At 44.9% G+C, this 15,280-nt stretch overlaps 1 protein-coding gene, 1 long non-coding RNA gene and 1 other non-coding gene across 5 annotated transcripts in view; 1 reads left to right on the top strand and 2 right to left on the bottom strand.

Annotated features, from left to right (window-relative positions):
• Fsd2 (fibronectin type III and SPRY domain containing 2) overlaps window positions 1–9,468 on the top strand; it is a 42,127-nt gene extending 32,659 nt beyond the window's left edge. The window contains exons 12-13 of one of the 3 annotated variants that reach the window (XM_031387181.1): window positions 1,260–1,436; window positions 3,613–9,468. In XM_031387181.1, the coding sequence (XP_031243041.1) occupies window positions 1,260–1,436; window positions 3,613–3,865 (430 nt within the window). In that variant the 3' untranslated portion in view covers window positions 3,866–9,468. Of the gene's footprint in view, window positions 1–1,171; window positions 1,221–1,259; window positions 1,437–3,612 lie in introns of those variants that run through there. The other 2 variants (XM_031387182.1, XM_031387184.1) reach the window with 2 other exon arrangements.
• LOC116102487 lies at window positions 7,233–13,907 on the bottom strand. Its single transcript, XR_004123198.1, has 3 exons — window positions 13,786–13,907; window positions 9,880–10,033; window positions 7,233–7,531 (listed from the first exon to the last, which is right to left on the bottom strand). It is a non-coding gene; the product is annotated as an uncharacterized LOC116102487 (long non-coding RNA).
• Window positions 8,771–8,897, bottom strand: LOC116104326. Its single transcript, XR_004123832.1, has one exon.
• Window positions 13,908–15,280: the final 1,373 nt, after the last annotated feature.

Here is a 15,280-nt window from a genome sequence, read left to right as displayed (position 1 = left end):
AGAGAGAGAGAGATATGTGTGCTGCTTTCTCCGAAGCTTTGCTTGGGCAATCAGAGGCGCAGAGTGGAAGAAAATGTCTGTTGCTTGGACAAAAGGTGTTGCCTGAGTCCTCCGTCCTGCCTGGCATGCCCCTTGTGGGCAGTGGGTGAGAAGGTACGGAATCAACAGCTCAGACTCTGGGAGCAGGCGAGAACGCAGCAGCAAGTGTGTTTATTAATTTTCAGGGTGTGCCCTTTATACCCCCCACCCGCATCCCGCATCCCATTGGTCCTAAGCAAGTGTGTACTTCAAGTGGCAGTTCCCGATTGGCTGTCGTTGTCTGCGTCACCAATCTCTAGGCTCTCAGGCAGGCTTCAGTTTGGCCTTCATGTGGAAGTCACCTCTGTGAGTGTGAGGCTTCACTTGCTGTTTACCTACGTTTATGTGGAAGTGGTCACCACCTCAGCAGGGCCTTTCTGTTCCTCCTACAAAAAGGTTTGGCTAGCTAGCACAGGAAACTTGAACTAGATGTTCCCTTTGGAGGTTCTAGTGTGATCCAACTTGCAAGAGAAGCCTTGGAACACCTTGCTGTACACTGAAATGCCTGAGTCAGTGGTTCCCAGTGGAGGGCTGGCGATCGGTGCTAATGACAGGGAAGGAATGTGCTATCTTGCTTTTGGGTCACCCTCTGAAATTTTGTTTTTCAAAATGTTTTCTATCATTCTCATTGAGTGTGTTGTGTATATGTGTACAGACAAACATGTGCCATGGCGTGTTGGGGGTGGGGTGGAGGACAGCATGGTGGAGCTGACTCACTCCAAACACCTGTGGGATCTGGCGGTGGGACTCAGGTTGCCAGGCTTGCCCAGCAAATATTTTTGCGTCAGCCCAACCTCTGGAGGCTTGTCACCCCTAGCATAAAGGGTGCCTCAGAGAGACTTCTGGCCAGTCATGAACTTCAAGCATATGGTGCCTTGACTGCTATGCTGAGGTTCTCAGTCCCTCCCATCTTACAATCTATCTACCTTCATTATCAGAAATGCCTTGGCCATTCTAATGACACAACAGAACCTGTTCTGTAGGTTTTACTGTTACTTCATCCATGTTACATTCCAGGCGGTGTAATATTCCAATCTTCAGCATTAGCTATGCTTGTGGCACCACAGTGAAATATGTCCCTACCTTTTGATAGAACCGAGAGTCCTATGCATGCTACACAAGAACTCTAACGCCCCAGCCCAGCCCAGCCCAACCTGTGCTTCTACCCTTTCTAAAACCAGGTGCGTTGCTGTCATGGGAAATCTAATTCGGGTCCGAGGCCGTCATTACTGGGAGGTGGAGGTGGGTGAGCATTTGGACTACACTGTGGGTGTGTCCTGTGAAGATGTCCCTAAACAAGAAGACCTGGGAGCAAACAGCTTGTCCTGGTGCATGAGGCATACATTTGTCTCAAAAAGGTAAAGTCAATCTGGACACCTACATCAAGGATTTGAAAGACAAGAGAGAGGTTTTACTGATAGTAATCAAGGCACACACATTTGCTTAGAAAAGTCTCAGGGGTGCCAAGAGTTGTTGCCACCCACTTGACCTGAAAGAGTATCTAAAGCTCACCATGAGCTCTTCAGGTACCAACAGTGTCCCCTTGAGTCAGGGTCTTAACTGTGTAGCCCTGGCTAGCCTGGAATGCACTATGTAGACCAGGCTGGCCTCAAGACTGACAGAAATTCATCTGTTTCTGTCTTCCGAGTACAGGGATTAAAGGCACATTCCACCAGGCCTGGCACATACTGTCCTGTACTTTTATAGGACAAAGGCCGCCCTCACTGGATCATCCACCCACAGTGGACCATCAGAACTTGGCTTCCAACCCAGGCAGTGTGGCTCCAGCAGTGCAGGTCTTAAGCTCCTGTATTCCATCCTCGGAGCTGCTGTGGAAGCCATTCCATCTTAAGTCAGGGTGACTGAGGGTTCCCGTGACCACAGCTTCTGCCACAGAGCACGACAGACTATTTCTGCATGGAATGATTCCACGTGCATAGAGGAAAAAAAAAATCCCAGAGTCCTGGCCAGTGCAAAAAATGCTCAGACTTACAAGGCCAGGGCAACCACCTTCCTTTACTTGAAAACTTGCAAAACAAAATACGCAGACGTGCCCCGAGTCCCCTATCAGCACCTCTTAAAAGATGGAGTCTCTGGCCAGAGGTGGTGGCATACGCCTTTAATCCCAGCACTTGGGAGGCAGAGGCAGGTGGATCTCTGAGTTTGAGGCCAGCCTGGTCTACAGAGTGAGTTAGTTTTAGGACAGCCAGGGCTACACAGCAGAAACCCTATCTTGAAAAACTTAAAAAAAAAAGGTCATGTCTGAACATTAAGAGAACAGTAGCTTTCCCCCAGAGCGAGCAGCTTAGACTGGACTCTGCTAACAAGAGACCCATTTTAGGAATGCAAGAGTCACTCTGAGTGAGGCCAGGTTCTTAATCTGAACTAAGAATACAGGCCAAAGGCCTCTTTTGTTTAGAAAGAACAAGGGTCAGAGTCAAACCAGGAAGTTAAAGGAAGCATGGGAGTCAGTGTGTAACAGGGGAGTTGGGAGTGAGATGAGGTAAGTCTTGGCTGCTAGAATGATGGAGGAAAGCAAGAGTGAGGCCGATAGAAGTTTCTAACGATCTGGGAGGGAAGAAGAAAGGAAGCCATGTGAGGATGAGGACAGGCCTCTAGTAGACTCGTATTTTTGGTTCATGATCTTGAGTCTGTTGGTAGAGAGAAGAAGGGACTCATTTGCTTTCTAGTAGATGCTCAGTTTAAAGGAGTGAGCAGGTGAGCTGAGCTAGACCAGCTACTTGACACTGAAGTGCTGATCTAGGGAGTCTGAGTCAATATGCCAGACAAGTGGGTCTTCAGATGACTGCATGTCCTGTGGCTAGTTTTGATTTTGGCCACTTTTTTTTTGTTGTTGTTGTTTTTTGTTTTTTTTTTCAATACAGGGTTTTTCTGTGTAGCACTGGCTGTCCTAGAACTCACTCAGCAGACCAGGCTGGCCTCACACTCAGAAATCCACCTGCCTCTACCTCCCAAGTGCTGGGGTTAAAGGCATCTGCCACCACTACCCGGCTGATTTTGGCCACTTTTCAAAGCACATGTGATATATAGCAAAGAGGGTGCAGGCTGTGCCCAGCACTCACCTGTGACAGGCAGGCCACTACAACCTCCACTCAGTAGCAAGTTGAAGAACTGGAGCCATGGCGTCCGTCCTGGTTCAGTTTGTAGAGAATACCCGTTTTTAATGAAGGCCCATAAGCTCCCTCATTTCAAATGTCTTTACTCCAGATGAGTCACACACTAGCTTAAAACGTTTCCTTTCAGTGCAAACTCTGACTCAGGGGAAGTTTATAGTTCTGTATAAAAGCTTTTTTAGGTTTTTTCCTCTTGAGTGAACTCAAGAGGGAAAGCCCAAAACTGTACTTTAGGACAAATGTTAGGAAGAAGTAGTTTGAAAATGTCATGTTACTTGGTAGTCACTGACTACAAGAAAGGGAAAGACCATAGGAGTATGAATCAAGTCAGTATAAAACACTCCGCAAACAGCTCGCCTATAGTTTCCAAATCTTTGTTGTATCAACATTAAATTTTCAGGCATCGCTATGAGTTTCTGCACAACAAGACAACTCCAGACATCAGGATCACAGTTGCTCCAAAGAAGATTGGCGTCCTGCTGGACTATGAGAACGCCAAGCTGTCGTTTTTCAATGTGGACATTGCTCAGCACCTGTACACATTTAGCTGTCCGCTCCACCAATTTGTGCATCCCTGTTTTTCCCTGGAAAAGTCTGGATGCCTAAAGATCTGCAATGGCATCTCAATGCCACAGCATGTCGCTTTCTTTTAGGCCCTTCTGCTATTGCGGCTCTTTCTTCTGTCCTGTCCCTCGGCCACCCTCCCCTCGCTGGCTGAACTTGGCATTCAAGCCTCCTGCTGCCAGCAGAAGTTAAAGCTCACGGTAGTGGGTAGTGTCAGTAGATGGTGTACTGGAACCCATTTCACCTGATGTGGACTCACCCTGTGTGCTGCGCCCTGCTGAAGCTAGGAGAACCTTTATCAGGCTGTTAAATGAGGGCTCTTGTGGAGTCCAATTCTTGCAGTGTCAAATTGCAATTTGTGAATATGCAAAGTATTTTGAATCTCCTAAACTTATAGACCCAGGGAGAGGGCTGGGAAGTCATGATGGCCGCAGCAGCCCCTGACATTTCACTGTTTACCAAGAACAGACTAGGGAAGGCAAGAAACTCTCTAAAGAAAAAGAAGGATGTCAGGTGCCCATCTCAAGGCCATCGTGGTAGACTGAGTAAGAATGGTTCCCATAGGCTCACATATTTGAATGCTTAGTCATGGGTGCGGGAGGGGCTAGGAGTGGCACTACTTAAAAAGGATTAGAACTATTAGGGGGCGTGGCTTTGTGGATCAGAATATACCTCTCCACTACTGCTCCAGTGCTGCCATGCTTCCTGCCATGATAATGGGTTAAGCCCCTAAAACTATAAGCCAGCCCCCAATTAAATGTTTCCTTTTGTAAGCAGTACCTTGGTCACGGTGTCTCTTCACAGCAATAGAACAATGACTAATACACAAGTTGGTATCAAGGCTGGGGCACTGCCGTAACAGGCTTGACTGTGCTGCATGTTGGAAGAATATGAAAGACTCTGGACCTTTGGACTAGAAAAGTGGCCAAGTACTTTAAGTGTGACTAATGGCAGCACAGAAGACACTGCAGAGATGATTAGAACTGTGGGGCTCAGGGGATCAAGAAGTTCAAGAGGGGATGAATATTAGTAAGTGGCCACTGGACCATTCTTGTGATATTTTATCAAAGAATATGGCTGCTTTTTGGCCCTTGCCCTAAAAAGCTGCCTGAGGCCAAACTGAAGAGTTTTGAATTATTGCTTTAACAAAGGAGATATCGAGACAGCCTGGTATTGACTCTGCTATGAGGCTATGAGTGACTGCTTTTATTCCTATCTATAGTGAAAAGGAGTAGGGCAACAGGAACCATACAAAATGTACAGATTGAGGAGAAAAGAAAAACCAGGAAATGATTTCTTAGAACCAAGTTCTGTGCTCAAGGAGACAAGTTTAAAGAAAAGCCAGGTGCTAAATGGAATAAAGGGAATGGTGACTTCAGAGCAACACCACACCCAGCTAAGCTTCCAACCAGTGAAAGGAATCAAAGGAAAGCTTAAGCAGTAAAGGAAACCATCAACAGAAAGCCTGTGCAAACTGTAACTGGAAGAGTGGCCAAGTTCCAGCCCCAGCAAGCAGAAAGGGGCAGCCTCAGCCATTTGGTTCTTTCTGGCTTTAGAGTTAAGGCCCAGAAAGGATATGAAGTTGTAAAGGTGACGCCTGATTGCCTGGGAAACCTCATGGTGTTGGAGATGCCAGAGACATGGGATACCTGCCGAGGACAGCTTCTAAGAGGGTATGGAACCCACCTAAGAGAGAAGTGTGCTGCAGTCAACAAAGCTGAAAGGAGTTGGGGATCTGAAGAACACTGACATTAGAGTTGGAGATGCAGAGTTGGAGGTAGCCTTATTAGGGTTAGGTCTTGCTTTGGTCCAGTATTTCCTCAACATGTTCCCTTTCCTCCCTTCTGGGGTGGTAACATCTATTCTGTGCCACTGTATGTTGGAAGGATGTGATCTCCTTTTTAATTTTGATCTTATGGGTGATGCAGTTAAGAGATTACCATGCTTCTCACAAGAAACTTTGAACTTTGGACTTAAAAACAGTGTTAGTGTTGTGACAGCAACAGAAGAGTGACTAAGACAACCATCTACCCCAATGTTTCCTAACAGAAGCTGGCACGAGGCACGGCAAAATGCACACTTTTGAAACTCGCTGCCTTCTGCTTCATGATGGTTCTAACTCCACTCTAACTCTGAAATTACCTCTAAGATGCCTAAAAGCAGAGACAGGGTGTGCCTTGTTATAACCTCACTTTGGGGGTAAGATGCCCACAGGTGCACACCAATACATGCTGCGTAAACAAGTACCTTCTTCATCCACCACTGCTCTTTGGCTTCATACTGTTCTTGGAATGATGGCAGGGCTCTTTCCAAACTATAGTAAATATGGCAGGGAGGAAGAAAACCTTAAGGGAGACTGTGAAGAACAGAAGCCACCTGTAGCTCAATGGAGCATTACTTACTGCCACACACCCACACATGCAATCTACTTGTGAATGGGGTGCTGAGGAAGGAAGGAGCTCAGGATAGTCGGAGGTATGAGAAAGAGGATTAACTAGGATTCATCAAGGAACTGTCATGAAGTGAAAAGCACCCAGATTTGAAACCAAGGACAGGGTCTGACTGCTATTTTATACCTATGTGCCTAAGACCTATAGACCCCTGTTTCCCTTTAAACAAAGGAAAAATAATATTTGTCTCATAAGGATGTGATCCTTCATGACAAACCTAAGTGCCAAGTAGTGAGTGACATACGATGTACTTGTGTTTCAAAGCAATCATCAGCTCACTAAAGTCAAAGCTGGGCTCGAGGGAGAGGAACACACTCTAGCCAGCAGCTCTCAGGTGCCTGCCTCACTGTCTTCAGGCCGGCTAATGACCATGGTGCCTGGCTCCATCAGCTGCATTGCTGGCTCCCCTGTTCACGTTTCCAATCCCCCACCCAAGTCACTGTCAAAGCTTGGCATTCCAGCTACAGAATAAAACTTCACTTGCAAAAAACTAGGACACTGTTGAGTACCACGTCCCCTGATGCTGCCAACACAGGCATGTCCTACTCACTGCCCAGGGAGACATTCTTCTTTTTAGAACTTTGTTTTCTAGCCCACCCAAATTCTGATGTAGTAACAGCTCTCATCTCTTTCCAGACTCTACTAATGCAAGCAGCAGCTCAGATTCTTGATTTATCACTTGCCTGAAAAGTTTAACAGTCAGTAAGTCAGTCAGTCAGTCTGTCTGTCTGCCTGCCTGTGTTTCTCCCCCCCCCCACATCGCACACTCTGGGCCTCTTACCCTGAGATAAGGCACTTCAGATGTAAACAGAGCTAGCTGAAGCTGTTGATGAAATATGCATGTGTATATAGTGAAAGAAATTCTTGGCTACTGAAATAGAAACCACCAAATGGGAAACGTGGATCACAGACATGGCCAGTTTGAGTTCTGAGTTCTAGTGGGATTCCTAGAATGTTTCATATGTAACACAAACATGGGAACATGACTAAAACATGATACCCAAAAGATTTTGATACTTTTTTTTATTTAACAAGGTATCTATATCTATATCTTTGACATTTAAAATTTACTAGAATAAGGGATAACCAACTTCAAGCATTGCAGTTACTAACCATAAAGAACTTGTTTACGAATATTATCTACAGGAAGAAAAAAAAATCTTAAAAAAAAGGGAGGGGGGAACCTGCTGGGTTTTATGATATATTCCAAGTCCTTACAATCCTGTGTAGAAGCTGATGAAACTAAATTTCAACCAGGGGCAGGGTTTACCTCATGGCCATGTTTGGCTGCAACCTCCGATAAATCTGTTAAAACACAAAACAGAAAAACATTTTAAAAACTTTTTTTTAATGTCTATTTGTATGTTTGTTTGAGATAGGGTCTCACTATGTAACCCTGGGGGTCCTACAACTTGGTGTTTAGACCAGGCTAGCCTTGAACTCCATGCTCAGTAAAGTACCTTTAAACACTGAGACCACTGTCACACAATCCCTGATACTAAGCAGATAGGCCAAACTCCATCGGCATCCGCTCTTCTCCAGCTTTATCTGCCTCACTACGTGCCTAACTGAGTAAGCACAGAGGTGTTGGTTCCACACCCTAGCAAAGGGGAGAAAGTCTGTAAAGCCTTCGCAGGACAGTGGGTGGGAACTAGCAAGCATTTAATAGTCAAGCTATCCAGAACAGAACAAACAGCAGACAGATGAACAAGTAGTTAGGAACATGGGCTATAAAACAGCACTGACTTCTGGTAAAACTAAATAGCTCTTATTTACAGAATTACTTTTTATTTTGGTTTTTGTTGGTGGTGGTAGCTATTTGTTTGGGTTTTTTGAGAGAGTAGCTCACCAGGTAGCCCAAGATGACCTTGTACTTGTGGCAAGCCCCCTGCTTCTCAAATGCTGGGATTACATGCATGACCCATCATGAATGGCAAGAAAGTATTATGTTTAATGATTGGCTCCTGGGGCTGGTAAGGGTACTGATTACCAAACCTGAGGACCTGAGTCCAATCTCCAAAAATGACACGATGGATGAAGAGACTCTACAAGTTGTCTTTGAACTTCATGTGTACCACGGCACATAAGCCCCCTCTTCACTCTTCATCATACACATACACACACATACACATACACACACACACACACACACACACTCAGCTCCCTGCTGGTTCAAATGATGGTAATCACTTGTGCACATGAAATAAAATATTTCTGAAGGGTGGACTTGGTCTTCAGTACAAACGAACCAGTTTATGGGCATCTGAGAGTCTCAGCGTCTCACTCTCACATCTGGTATAACTGTTGTCTTACATGAACTACACTCAATTTACTTTGATGCGGTGTTGTATAAATGACAGTACACTCTGGATTCTCAAACCTGCACCACAGGAAACCTGTTCTCAAATTTCTAACCTGCCCATCTGATCTCACACACCTTCCTATCACTAGTAGAGACTACGTCCACTCTGGCTTTCCCCACCTTCCTCACCTAAGAGTTCACTCTACCCACTTCCTGTAGGAAGATTGTGGGGCATAGGTTATGGCTGTTGGTAGATAAGTAGGTCTTGAATTTATTTTGCAAACAAGACCTGTTCTATCTACCTTTTCATGTAGGAGGCTAAAGGCAGAGTCAGCTTGACTTCAAGGACTCTATTGTCTTAGTCTCCAGAAGAATATGACTAAATCCGCCACTTGAAACTTTATTGTATTTTAAATGGGCATGCCTATAATCCCAGAACTTAGAAAGTAGAGGCAGGAAGATCAAGAGTTCCAGGTTATCCTCTGCTACATGGCAAGTCTGAAGCCAGCCTGTGCTACACGAGACCCTATCTGAAGAAACTAAAATACAAGTTAGGCATGCTCACTCAACCCTGTAATCTTGGCACTTAGCAGGCTGAAGCAGGGGACTGCCACAAGTCTAAGGCTGTCAGGACAACAAAATGAAACCCCCCGGTCTTAAACCACTGATCTTAAAATGCCTGGGTATTACAGGCAAGATTTCTAAGAGGTATGAACACTGAAGACACACTTCCCTCACTGCCAATGGTTAACAGAGCTAAACACAAGGCAAGAGTCTGCCTGTTGGTATCTGCGATTAGTAAGGAGAGTACCCATGACTTGGCACCACTGCCACTCACAAGAGCTGTTGCTGCCTGGGTCTTGTCAGTTCACTCTGTGCCACCACATCACTGTTTGTTTTCTGCTGACAAAGATCCTGGAATAAATGAGGCTCAACTCACTGTTGGACTGACTTTCCTTCCTTTTCTAAAGTTCTAACAGAATATGGTTTATGGTGTTTTCACTTACTCAAATTTGGCAGAACTAACCCATCATTTTTGCAAATTACTTTTCCATAAGTCAGCCAGCATTTTGCTTCTACCATTTCCTTGCACATGGCAAACATTAATCTGAAGGGGAGAGAAGCAGCAAGAGTGAAATGAGAAGTAAAAACAAGTACGGCATGCTGGGAAAAATGGAAGATGCTCAGTACTGTCTTCTTACCATGTACACTGTATAAGGCATCAACTAGGTGATCCCAAACACCTACAGCGGCACCTCCTCCTCCGTCCTCCTAATGGCTCAAAATCACCTCTGAGAAGCACTGGCTGACTCCCACCTCTCTCAAGCAGCGCTGTACACTGCTTACTCACCGTTTACAGAACACTCAAGTGTTGATATTATGACCACTGGCTTGTGTCTTCTCCACTTGAATTACACACATCCAAGGCATGGTTGCGGCTGCATACTCTCTGAATGATCCAAGCGTAGAAACAACTGCTCTCTGCTTTTAGGTAAGACATATACCTAAAGAGAGAAACGAGACATCAACTTATCCTACAGATCAAAGGAAAGCTTTTTCATTAGAAATCAAAGCAGCTGCCCAGTGTATGCTCTTGGGGCTGTGGATTGAGGCTAAGTTGTCTTCTGTCCTAATACACGTAGGGGTTTGACACAGTCTATCAGTAATTGTTGTGACGTCTAATCTCTGCAGAGAATGAGTGTGGAAGAACCAAGGGTGGTGTTAGATGTGGTGTAGTATGCTCCCCCATTAGTACAAGAGAGCTCTGACATTTACATTTAACACTTGGTATAGCACTGACTATTCCTAAGATAGCCCAAAGATCTATGATATGTTATTTTAAAAGCTCTGAATCACAAATTTGGTTCATAATCCCTGGTATGTGGACTCGTATGTGTAAATATCCTGCTAACCCACTAAGTTTAATCATCTACCTGACATTTTAAGCATGTTTTAGTTTGGTTTTCATTCCTGTGAAAAGACACCATGACCAAGGCAACTTTTATAAAGGACAATGTTTACTTGGGATTGGCTTACAGGTTCTGAGGTTCAGTCCATTATCATCAAGGCAGGAAGCATGGCAGGCAGACAGACATGGTGGTAGAAGAGCCAAGAGTTCTACATCTTGATCCACAGGCAGCAGAAGGAGACTGTATGTCACACTGAGTGTAACTTGAGCATAAGAGAGATCATAGCCTGCCCCCACAGTGACACACTTCATCCAACAAGGCCACACCAATTCTAACAAGGCCACACTTCCAAAAAAGTGCCACTCCCTATGGGCTAAGCATTCAAACACCTATACCTATTCAAATTATCTCAAGGTACGACATAACAATATTGGTCAATCTCTAGTTTACTATAGAGGGCACAAAGTCCTGGTGCTTACATACAAGCACTAGGGAAACCAGGAATTAAACATGTTGGTTGTCTCTTCAGAGGAAGAGATGTATAACCTATTCTCTACCCAGAAGGCTGAGACTGGATGTTGTTAAAAGCCTGGTGACCTCTGGTGACCTCGGTGCTATCTGTAGGGCCAGGCCACACCTGCCTCCACCCCTTAGAAGCAGAACTGGAGATGGTTAATAGTGTAGTGACCTTTGCACTATCTATATGACTGAGATCACATACAGATTTCTTGGAGATCTTCTTCAAGACCATTAAGATAATACATGTAGTCTATACAGAATCTATACCTACCATAAAGAAAAGACACATACTTTGAAAAGAGTTTCAATGTAATTATGCCCTATTGTGCACATGGAATTATGATATACAAGGAAACATTTTCCAAATTGTACTATATAAAATATAGTTAAAAAACCCCACCAAGTCAGACTCTGGAATTTTGAACAATGCCTCAAAGAGATCAACATGATACTGCTGGCCATGCTGTTTGCATAAAAACCCCACAACCCTCTTATCCCCACCCCCAACCCCTTCTCCCAGTTTATAAACTAAGATTTGTAGAGGAAATTACACTCTGTAAAGGTAATAACAAACTTGTAAAACCATAGCCATTTCCTGGATTACTTCTTTTTTGTTTTGTTTTGTTTTGTTTTAAGACAGGGTTTCTCTGTGTAGCCCTGGCTGTTCTGGAACTCACTCTCTAGATCAAGCTGGCCTCGAACTCAGAAATCTGCCTGCCTCTGCCTCCCAAGTGCTGGGATTAAAGGCATGTGCCACTACCACCCGGCTCATCCTTTGCTAACAAGGCAGTGGATGGTCAAATTTTTCATAGAGGAATTCGTCCCCTCCTCCCCAACTTTGATGCTGGGGATCAAACTTAGGGCTTTGTCCATACTAGGTACCTGCCATACTAGAGCTACATCCCCAGCCCAATATGAGAAAATCTAAACATCATTTACCTACTTGAGAAACAACACCAGTACTTACCCATCAACTCAAAACTCACAGGCATTCTAAACAGAGAAAGGAGATACAGAACAGCCTGCAGGTCCCTGGCAGGAGGTAAGACATAGACCAAGAGAGTAAGGCGATATGGAAACTACCGATCATTGCTCTGGGTCCCAGTGCAATGAACTTGTAAGTCTGGAGAAGGTCTGAGCCAGTTACTTAAGACAACAAAAGCCATGAAGGATGGGCAACAGCTCATTGGTGGTACACATGTCTAGCTTGTTTGAGGCCCTGGTATCAATTCTTAGCAGGAGTGGCAGGCAACAGGATTTCTAAAGGAAACACAAAATGTAAGCCCATTTGTATTCTTGTGTCTACACTTATACAGCTTCTAGAGGTGTGATGTGTGCATTGTGTATTATTGCATTTTCAGGTGACACTTCTCATGTCACAATTGCAACAATGATTAGTTGGCTATAAAACAAAAAGTTATTTTTGTAACATTTGGATAAAGCCACTTAAACCCAGAGCCTGGTGCATGCTAACTGCAACACTCCCGCACTGACATATATTCCTTTCCAGCCTTTATACCCTTATCTGGGGACAAGGTCCCTCTCAGTTATCCAGGCAGTTCTTGAACTGCCATCCCCCTGATATAACTTCCCAGGAACACTGGATTTCAGGTCTGTATTATCAGGCTTGGATAGAAAGCACTTATGCTTAAAATATGCTTCCTATGGGAGCCTCTGAAAGCCTTCCAAAGTTAAGTAAGGTTAAAATATTTTTCATCAAAACAAGACAGTATCTGTCCTTCCCCCTCTTCAGTGACAAACAGCAGAGTTCAGAATTCACATAATATGTGGAGACACTGACCACTGACCAAACTACTAGAGTGTGTGCTTCTTTATTCTTGTCCTTAAAACATGTATCAGATTTTCTTTTCTTTTCTAATGTGGTGTGTGTGTGTGTGTGTGAGAAAGAGAGAAAGAGAGAGAGAGAGAGAGAGAGAGAGAGAGAGAGAGAGAGAGAGAGAGAGAGACAGAGACAGGGTCTCTCTGTGTAGCTTTGGCTGTCCTGGAACTTGCTCTGTAGACCAGGGTAGCTTTGAACTCACAGAGATCCACCTGCCTCTGTCTCCCAAATGCTGGCATTAAAGGTATGGGTCACCATCATTTGGCTAGCTTTCATTTTCTAATAGCTCAAATATTAATAGCCTACAAATATTCTTTTGAACTTTCAATAATTTTAAGGGTATCTTGAGACCACAAATGTTGGAATTTGGGATTAAAGGCGTGCAACACCACCGCCCAGCGCTTTGTTCCATTTCTAGCATTAAATTACTTTGTTTACAAATTCAAGAAACTTAAAAATCACCCATTGTTGCCGGGCGGTGGTGGCGCACACCTTTAATCCCAGCACTTGGGAGGCAGAGGCAGGCGGATTTCTGAGTTCGAGGCCAGCCTGGTCTACAGAGTGAGTTCCAGGACAGCCAGGACTACACAGAGAAACCCTGTCTCGAAAACCCCACCCCCCAAAAAAAAAAAATCACCCACTGCATGTGCGTATTTGCAGGCGCGCTAAAATTACTTTCAACAGGTGATGCCTCAAGCAAGAGTCATCGATTCGGAATACCTGGATTTATAGAGCCAATATTCAACAGCTCTGTGCACGTAAATATGTATGTTTGTATGTGCGTACGTGTGTGTGTGTGTGTGCTTACTTTAACCTCAGTCTGTGTGACTACGTATTTCTTCTTCCATATCTGCCCACCATTCCGTGGGCCAGCAACCCTCTTTTCAAAAGATGGAGAAAATCAAGCACAGAGAAGGACGATCGATAACCGAGCAGCTTACCCATCTCTTCTCCCATTCCTGGGACGCCTGCCACGTCAGCCACTTACCGGGACACCATAATCATCCGCCGCCCAAGGTGGTCAAATACTGGCCCAACTTCGCGAGACAAAAGAGCAAGCATCAGGTGTCAGGCTCTCGGTCGTAACTTCTCCCCACTTCCGGTGGAGAGCGAGTCCACTTCCGGCTTCTTGGCTGTAGGGAGGAAGTTCCACCTCAGGCTCCGCGCGGCGCGACAGGGCCGTCAGTTCCCAGTGCGCATGCTCAGAGCGAGTCGTCTGCTGCTTGGCGACTGGGTGGTACTTGGAGACTCCCGGACGAGCTTGTGGTTCCTGGGTGGTTGTGGAGAGCTTCTCCGTTCTTTGAGTATGCTATTCTCTGCTCCCCGGGCAGACGGCAATCTGGGGACTGAAGCCCTTTGCCCCTGCCGCCCCGCCCCTGCGACACTCCTCCCTCTGCGACCTTGTGCCACCCAGCCCTGGCTGTTAAGCTTCTTAGTGTACAACAGTCTTGCCACCCTGCTTATATAGAGCACAGTCTGCGTTGCACATCAGTAGCCTTTACTCGGTAGCTCTCCTTACTCCCCCTGGTTGCAAGGCCATGCATATTCATCGAGGAAAGGAACCTAGAGCCTTGGTCAGGAACCTGGTACTTCTGGGTCTAGGAAGATAAGTAAAATCACTTTTGGATAGATTTCCTGGAGGCAGGCCTCAAATGTTGAGAGACTAAAACAACAGACATTTGACATTTGTGTCTTGGTAGAGGTAGGCTTCCTCTATCACTTTGAATAGATATCTTTGCCTTTTTTAGTTTCTGGTGATTGCTAAAAAATAACGTGTGCTTTGATTTGAAGCAACACCGCTCTACTCTGTTGTCAAACGCTGTTCTCCTTATTTCTGCTCATTTCTGTGTTTTATATGGACATCTATCCTGTTGGACTAAAAAGCCCAGCTTGTTCCTGTTTGCTCACATGCGGTTTTATTTCCAAGTTCACATTGTGAGGTTGCAGGAAAGACTTAAGATTTCAGGGGTGGCACTTACTGACCATCCCAGTAAGCTGTCAGAGTTCTCCAGGAATGTACAAACCAAAAGCTGGCTGTTAGCAGGGTTAGAACAATGAGTTCACACAGAGTTTGTTTGGAACCTGGGAGTTTGAGGCCAGAATTTGAAGCAAAAAGAACAAAAAAAGAAAACAAGAATTGGCCGGGTAGTGGTGGCACACGCCTTTAATCCCAGCACTTGGGAGGCAGAGGCAGGCGGATTTCTGAGTTCGAGGCCAACCTGGTCTATAGAGTGAGTTCCAGGACCGCCTGTCTCAAAAAACCAAAAAACAAACAAACAAACAAACAAACAAACAAGAATTGGTCCATACATAAACATAAGTGTAAAGAAAGGATCTTACATGCAATCCAAACATACAAGGTTTTTGGATTCAATGTACAAAATCAGGAGCAAAAATGTTACTCTGTTTATCAGTTTGAGCCAAATCTACTTCATTTCTCTTACTCATTTAAGAGATGTAACTTTTTTGGGCATGGTAGCACA

Source organism: Mastomys coucha, unplaced genomic scaffold, assembly GCF_008632895.1.
Source record: "Mastomys coucha isolate ucsf_1 unplaced genomic scaffold, UCSF_Mcou_1 pScaffold21, whole genome shotgun sequence".
In the NCBI taxonomy this organism is placed as follows: Eukaryota; Metazoa; Chordata; class Mammalia; order Rodentia; family Muridae; genus Mastomys; species Mastomys coucha.
The sequence above is the reverse complement of the archived record's forward strand: the minus strand, read 5'-3'. Positions and strand labels throughout refer to the sequence as shown.